This window comes from Pectinophora gossypiella, chromosome 25 (assembly GCF_024362695.1).
Source record: "Pectinophora gossypiella chromosome 25, ilPecGoss1.1, whole genome shotgun sequence".
Lineage (NCBI taxonomy): Eukaryota > Metazoa > Arthropoda > Insecta > Lepidoptera > Gelechiidae > Pectinophora > Pectinophora gossypiella.
The window spans coordinates 1,617,235-1,625,782 of NC_065428.1; the positions used below are offsets into that span (position 1 = coordinate 1,617,235).

At 36.9% G+C, this 8,548-nt stretch overlaps 1 protein-coding gene across 1 annotated transcript; it reads right to left on the minus strand.

Annotated features, from left to right (window-relative positions):
• Nucleotides 1-1,328: 1,328 nt before the first annotated feature.
• Nucleotides 1,329-3,405, minus strand: LOC126378222 (ommochrome-binding protein-like). The gene is made up of 2 exons (XM_050026446.1): nucleotides 3,376-3,405; nucleotides 1,329-2,201 (listed from the first exon to the last, which is right to left on the minus strand). The coding sequence occupies exons 1-2, from the start codon at nucleotides 3,403-3,405 to the stop codon at nucleotides 1,377-1,379; spliced, it is 855 nt and encodes a 284-aa protein (XP_049882403.1). The 3' UTR covers nucleotides 1,329-1,376.
• Between the last annotated feature and the right edge of the window lie 5,143 nt (nucleotides 3,406-8,548).

Below are 8,548 nucleotides of genomic sequence, written 5' to 3' on the forward strand. Positions count from 1 at the left end.
GTTTACACTATAGACCAGTGAAAACGGTTCCCCTCATGCGTGCCAATCGTTACGGAAATCGAGCCATTAAGAAATAACCAATGCTCACGCGTTTATACGACGATTATCATAATTACCAAATGACTGATTAATAATCGCTATATTGCAGATTTCGCATTAACAACTTGATACGCGTGCCAAAGAAATGTTTTTATTTTATATTTTTTATTCTTTTTCAGGACTAAAACTGACACGACATGTTTAAGCAAGGAGTATGCACACCTCAAGGACTATTGCTCCTGCGACCCCTCCAAAGTAATAAATAACGAAGACACAACTGTCTTTGAACCAGAACTATTTTCGGACAATATTTAAGAGAATGCTCTTGACCACGTCTCCCTCAATCAGCGCTTATCACTATCGACCCACCAGAGTCGATTATTTCTTTCAAATATTTTCCTCTCAGACGACGCCCTGAGCCGAGGTTCGCGCCCAACTGGGCACCCTGAGGTCTGTTGTCTTAAACGTTGTGCCGGGTGAGAGCCTTCAGCGTTCCCCATTTGTCCGGCCAAGTAGTTAATGCCATCTGCGGCAAATCTACAATAAGTCATAGAAAAAAGTAATAAAATAAATATTTTTTAAGCCTATTTTAATATAGAAAAATAAAGTATAATAAACAAAAAGCTACTCTACCCCTTTTGGTTTTTCTTACTAACCCAATTCGGAATATAGTCATGACCATGGACTAATGTTATGTCTTTGTTTTTATTTCACTTACCCGTGATTAGGGAAATTCACATAGCGAAAATTAACCCATGGTATCATCTTACTTTCCGACAATCAGGTGATCAGCATGTAATGTCCTGACCAAACTAAGGATCACAAAGTGATTTTTGTGACGTCCCCACCGGGATTCGAACCCGGGGCCTCCGGATCGTGAACCTAACGCTCAACCACTGGACCAGCGGAGACCGTCATTAATCTTATATTGGGTCGTGTACTAGATTCAAATTAAATTATGATTAAGTGCTCAATAAAGACACATCTAAAACTACCAAAAACATTTTCTTTTTTCTATTTAACTTATTTATGAATTAAACAAGAAAAACGTAGTAATAAGTCCGACATTTTATTACGTCTTTTATGACGTCACAGTGTGCTTTTCCAAACAAATTCCATAGTAATTTCGTGTTTTGACGTTTAGTAAAAAGTAACTGATTTGACTAGTTGGAAATTAGCCTATTATAAGATTATATAATTCTGTGGCGACTCAATAGTAACCCTGACACCTGGGATGGATGACGTCGGTTATTGGTCGCAAAGACGAGACAAGAAAAAATAATAAACAGTAAGGTATCAATAAAACATTTATTTTTGCTTTAAAAACGATGACTAATTTAATTTCTGTTATAAATGACTGACTCTATACATCGAACGGGGTTATATTTTAAATGTACGATCAAATCTACGACAGAATATATTGGTTCACCAGCCTTATTGAAAGTTAAAGCTTTCAAACCTGTTATATCCGACACCTTATCAAATACATACTTATATTTATTATACACATATACACCATCATTCGTTGATATATAAGGCTTATCATCAAAGTCCGTTGTTAAGATATTCGTTCTGTACCTTTCATGGGAATTTACAACTCTCGTCCCAATCTTAACACGAAACAAGGTCTTACCTTGTGTGAAAAATATATTATGGTCATCGTCTAATATTATTTTTTCAGCAGCAACACCTTGCAGCTCAAAAACTGGATTTATATGACCACTATCGTACATATACGCTTCGTTTCTGCTGTTAGTGTAGAATAACACGTCCTTGAAGTACATACTTTGAATATTATCCTGTACGGGAATTCTTTCCGGTACTTTGTAACTGTTTATTCTGAAAATACCTTCAGACCCGCCCACGTATACCTTGTTATACGCTTGATCGATGGCTATGCACGTGGCGTTTCTAATGCCTTCTACGAGTCCTGAGGTCCTAGTACTTATGTCTAGGTAACCTAGTACTCTTGTAGGAACCCTAGCGATCTGATCGAAGGTGAAGTATAAAGTATTGTCATTTCTATTAAGTGTTATTTGATGGATTTTATTAAGGCCATCTTTTAATATATCTATGTCGTAATATCGGTTGCTGAAGTAAACTCCTCTGCATTTTTGATCAGCTGTTGCGCAGGCGCTGATTAGAAGTGCTGATATGAAGAACTGAAATTGAATAAAATTATCTATGTTAAATCATTGGCAGCCTCTATGATTTAGTCGTTAGAGCGTTAGGCTCGCGATCTGGAGGTCCGGGTTAGATTCCCGATAAGGACTTGGTCGAAATCCTTTGTAGGCTTGAATTATCTGATTGTCCGAAATAGTAAGATGATTCCGTGCTTATGAGGGCACGTTATGCCGTTGGTCCCGGCTATTAGCCGTAAAAACACGTCCACCAACCCGCAGTGTAGTAACATTAAGCATTTATGTATACGTTTTAGTGATAAATATATAAAATATATTATATGTACACCTACATTCTATTTTAAGTAATTTGGTAATATTTAATCTATGTACGAATATTAACGTATATTTATGGAACACGACGTTCGTGCCTCACCCAACAGGGTCCACATAATATCAGCGTCGTGGTTCACGCCGCGACTTGTGCTGAGTGAGGCCCTTTTATCTCAGGACGTCCACCACCACCTTATGATCTTTGTAATGAACATCCTTCTATGCTTTTTGTAATTGTTTTGTAAAAAAAAATAAGTGATGTTATTGTCTTGTCTTTGTGTGTGGCGTCCTTTTATAATAAACAATTTCTATTTTATTCTATTTCTATTCTATTCAGTGTAGCAACGTGGTGGAGTATGCTCCATACCCCCTCCAGTTGATTGAGGGGAGGCCTGTGCCCAGCAGTGGGACGTACTCAGGCTGTTTATGTTTGTATGTTAAATCATATTGATACACCACATCTGTTTAATTTATAATTTTCTCTTTGTGAGTTTCCCTAATCACGGATTATCAACATCTCCCTAGCATTATCCAGTTTTTCACAGGGTCCGCTTACCTAACCTAAAGATTTAACAGTTCTGATTTTAACAGAAGCAACTGCCTGTCTGACCTTCAACGAAGGGGAAAAATCAGCCCAATACAGGTTAGGTCACATACCTCCGAAAATGCATTTCTCGGGAATGTGGGTTTCCTCACGATGTTTTTCTTCACCGCTGAGCAAACATTAATTCGAAAACAAATTCGACAATCATTGGTTTAGGCTGTGGCTGTGTACTCTTCACTTAATCAATATTACTTATTTATTATTAATTTATTTATTTTATGTCACTAATAAAAACACATAAGTTTTTAATCTATACAATCGAATACATTTTTAACCCACCTTGAATCTTCCGGAATAAATCCAACCCATTATTATAATTATTATTAATATTAAATTAAAACTAATAAGTTGTCGTGACAAGCGATCACACAGACTAGAGAAACAACACTGGAACACAGTGTCACCAGTTCATCGAAATGTTACACAATAGCGGAACTGATTACAATACAGGCTGTGTCTTTTGTATGCGAATTGACATACAAAATGCCGCAATAAAACTTCCATGCTATCGTCTGTACAGCCACGTAGACACCTACGGCCTTACAAATTAAATTAAATTTTTTTAAGCGATGAACATCTGTTCAAGTATTTGACTTATTTGAATCCATAATGGGGTGAGCAGAATTACTAGTAATCAAAGATAACTTGCAGCCACGAAGGGCTAAGATGAATATGATGAACCTTATAGTGACAAAGGATCAACCTATCGCCTATAACAATTGCCCATCATATTAAAAAGGACACAATCCCTCTGTCGGATTTAACGACAAGCAGCTGAACGTGTTCTATGTTTTTATTCGCCCCCGTCCGACATATAAGTTCTCCGATCTAACTCCAACTAATTAACTTTTCTTGGCTGTCATATATATAACATTTTCTTGTGTCACATAGAATTAATTCTGTCAACTGGATGCGCAATTAAAATCACGAAAGTAAGTAGTCGCAATCCAATTAGCTACTTAACAGTTGTAACAATAAAATATGTCGGATGTGGTAGTTTATCATTTAACGATAACTATCCAATAACTTTTTATTAAGATAATTTTAAAATATTTTATTTTTAAATCTCTCTAGGCCATGATACAACTTCGTGTGACGTCACATTTCACAAAATAAACAAAAACTATCTGTCAGGTTTCAAGATGTACTGAAATGTGACGTCAATGGGCAAAATGTCACGTGACCAAAGTTTTCACGCGAAATTTAAAATAATTGAAGAAAATAATGTTTATTTTTCTATTATAGAGCTTTTTAGAGAAAATAAAATATTTTAAGAAGTAGAAAATAAGAGTTTGTATTTTTTTTTAAATACTTATCCGAAAACTGTCAAGTAAATCAAGTAAAAATCGGTCTTAGGTTGTCGGGCGGTATATTATATCTGTTCTATAAGTCAGATGTGTTGACATACCTCGTTCGTCTGTTATTAGGGGTCTAGAGAGTGTATCTTCGATGTCCCATACATACATACTTACACATACATACCTACATACATATGGGCAGGATTTGTGAATGAGCAATGATTAAATGACATTGGAGGCTGAATCACCCAATTAAGTGAAAGAAAAGGCCATTACGTGCTTCAGAAGGCACGTTAAGCCGTTGGTACCGGTTACTTACTATTTGCTTAACAAGAACTTAGTTACTTACTTAACCTCATGACGTATTTCTTCACCGCTGCGCACGTGATAATCATTTATGATCCAAACATGAATTCGAAAATAAAATTCACAATTTCGGAAATCATTGGTTCAGGCCTATGCTGGATTCGAACCTACGACTTCACAGTGAGATTCAAGCGTTCTTGCAACTGAGCTTCCACGGCTTTTATACATGTATGTATGTATTTAGTAAATAAAATCACTCTGTATTCTGACCTACCTACCCTCTTATCACATCATGACTTCATGTACACATCTTTATATATCTACTAGATACTTACTACTTATACTTACATAAACATTGTAATGTATGTGACAAATAGTATGAACAATTCATATGATCAGGTCCCCGGTTTTTACAGAAGCGACTGCCTGTCTGACCTTTCAACCCGCGAAGGGAAAACCAGCCTAATAAAAATAATTATATGAGGTTACATTTTGTAATGTGTCGCGACTATAATTCATAATTCAAAATCATTTATTTATTTAAGTATTTAAGTATTTTTTTTATAGATGTAAGACCGGTTTAAAACCATTTAAAACAATCCGTTTAAAACGAAAAAACAGGTTAAAACCAAAATCAATCATTTTTTACGGTTTAAAACGGGTGCTATTGGTGACTATGTTTTTCTTAATTATAACTATTTACATTTTCTAGGGAGATTGATTTGTTTGATTGCTCGGACACGATATTCGCAGAAACCACATTATCCTATTTATGTAAAAGTCTTTGATAGTTGTAATATAAGAAAATTGTATCTAATAATTTGATTTAATTCGTAAGATTAGTTTACAATAATTTAAGGATTTGACATTGTTTTTTTTTTATTTGATTTTGTTTTTATATGAATGGCATGACACGTTTCAAGCATTATCGACTTGGGATTTTACCTGTAATGATAATGTGTTTGTGATCTTAGTGAATAAATAAATAAATACATTTTCTTGTTTTTACCGAGATAGGGATATAACGGAGTGTCTGATAAACTGTGTAAAGAATTTTTGAGGGAAATCGTCGACCACGCCGGCGTCGGTATCGGGATTCTGAAGTGTTTGGTGTCGCGAGCTGATTGGCCGCCTCTAATCCTCTGTGGCTAAAGATGGCGGACAAGTCTTTAGGTATAAAGACGTGCTAAAGCGGCACATGAGGCATAGCCGCCAATTGTGCTTATTTTTATTCATATATTTAATATCCTTTGTATATTATGTCGTTGTGCAATCATCATCATCATCAATTTAAGAGCCACGCTCTTGTCGGTGTAGCATTTTCCATTCCAGTCTATCAAAGGCCAATTCCTTGACTTCCCTATAAGACACGACGTTAACCTTTTCTTTAATCTGTTCCATGTAAGCTCTTCTTGGTCTTCCCCTTCCTCTCTTTCCTTCTAGCTTTCCTTCTATGATGTTCTTCTTCGTTGTGCAATAAAGTACATAAACATAAACAGCCTATATACGTCCCACTGCTGGGCACAGGCCTCCCCTCAATCAACCGGGGGGGTTATGGAGCACACTCCACCACGCTGCTCCAATGCGGGTTGGTGGAGGTGTTTTTACGGCTAATAGCCGGGACCAACGGCTTAAACTTCATCTTACTTTTTCGGACAATCAGGTGATTCAAGCCTGAAAATTCCTTACCAAACAAAGGACAGTCAATAAAGTATTATTGATTGATTGATGAAAAAGTGCGGCATTGACGCCGTAGCCGAAATCGGCTGGTTCACGTCATCATCTTCATCACTAGGGTTCTTATCACTAGATTTTTCTTTTTTTTTTTGACGTGATTTATTGTAGATTTCCCGCAGAAGGCATTAACTACTTGGCCGGATACCTTATCACTAGACTAAATAATGTGACGATAAGTAATACTCGTAAGTACGGTCACGAGCATTAATATGTATACACATTGGTACCATGTCACATTAACTTTTTTGACAAATTGAACTGTAAGTCTCACTAAATGTCAAATATGTTAGTGCGACAGAGTCCTAAAGTGGGTACATTATATTGATACTTAGATGTTGTTTATAATTTATATTGTTATTAAAATCCAAGGGTTTATATCAATGTCGACGTGATATAATGACAGACATTGAACTTGAGTGACCTTCCTTGAAGGATTGTTTATAATACATACATATATGACTTCACGCCTAGTTCCCGTTGGGGTACGCAGAGAGCACGGAATTCCACATACTGATCCAGACACAGCACTTTCGCTTTTCCCCCTCTCATTAAAGACTTCATGCATGCTCGCCGGTTTAAAGGAGTCCTTCGTCAACTCGTCCCGTATACCTACGGCCCATTTGGGACGAGTTGGTGACAAACAAAATAATTCATATTTTCATTCGTCAACTCGTCCCACTTTTTTTTGTATGGAATTTTATGCTTTGGTACAGTCCTCATCATCATCAGCCGTACGACGCCCACTGCTGGGCATAGGCCTCCCCCAAGGATCTCCACGACGATCGGTCCTGCGCTGCCCGCATCCAGCGGCTTCCCGCGACCTTCACCAGATCGTCGGTCCACCTTGTAGTCGAGATTTAAAACAGGGCAATGACGGTGCGTCAGTGATATGTGTTGGTAGTTTGTTGTACTTACACCTAAAAAAAAATCTTACAAAAAACTCAGAAAAATAAAATCAATTAAATCTTTTTCTTACCTACCTGCTCAGTATAACATATTTTTAGATGTGACTTGTGTAATTGTCTACTTGATAGTTTTAGGATCACACACTCACATTCCCGGCAAATGCATTTTCAGAGGTAAGTATAAATCTAACCTGCATTGGGCTGGTTTTCCCATCGCGGGTTGGAAGGTCAGACAGGCAGTCGCTTCTGTAAAAAACCGGACCTGTCAAATCTTCAGGTTAGGTAAGCGGACCCTGTGAAAAATGGGATAATGCTAGGGGGATGATGACAATGATGGTGAAAAATATATGGTATTGACAAAAACGAAAAAATAAACGGTCGAATTGAGAACCTCCTCCTTTTTTGAAGTCGGTAAAAATTGATTTCTCGGGAATGTGGGTTTCCTCACGATGTTTTCCTTCACCGCAGAGCACGTGATAATCAATTATGATCTAAACATGAATTCGAAAACAAATTAGACAACCATTAGTAGCCTAATCTGGATTCGAACCTGCGACCTCAAAGTGAGAGGCAAGCGTTCTACTAACTGGGTACTACTAGCTACCACGGCTCCCGATCAGCTCGTCGCCCATTATTATAAAAAAAAAACAAAAGATCCATCATGTTGCCCAAATCAGAGCACATTAATTAAGTTGTAATGTAAAAATCCTTAAGGCGAAGTTGCAATGGTAGTTAATAAATTATAAGCTGTCCGCCCTTTTAAGTAACAGTATAAGATGGTAGATGGTATCTATGGTGAGTTGGTAGATAGGATGCGTTGTAGTTAGATGGTAGATCAGTGGTGATTGTCTGAACTAGTGCGGTTATGTAAGTATTGTAAGTGCACATCTGTTTTGCGTGTTTCCATTGTCTCGTTTTAGGTACTTATTGAAATGAAAAATAATTATAATATTATAATAATAGTAATAAAGTAAGTAGGCGAGTAAGTAAAATTTCATTAAGGTCCTTTCGAAGCGTCTCGTCGAGACAACGCACCATCCGAGGTCTAGCAGCTACTTTTGTCAAAAGGTTGGTTCAAAAGGGAAATGCTGCCAGCCTTTTGGGCACTTTGCTTCGGTGTGATGTTTTAGAGGAGTTTTTCTATATGTAGATAACTGTATGTTGATTTGTGTTTAATATATATTTTTTTTGTTGCATAATAGTATT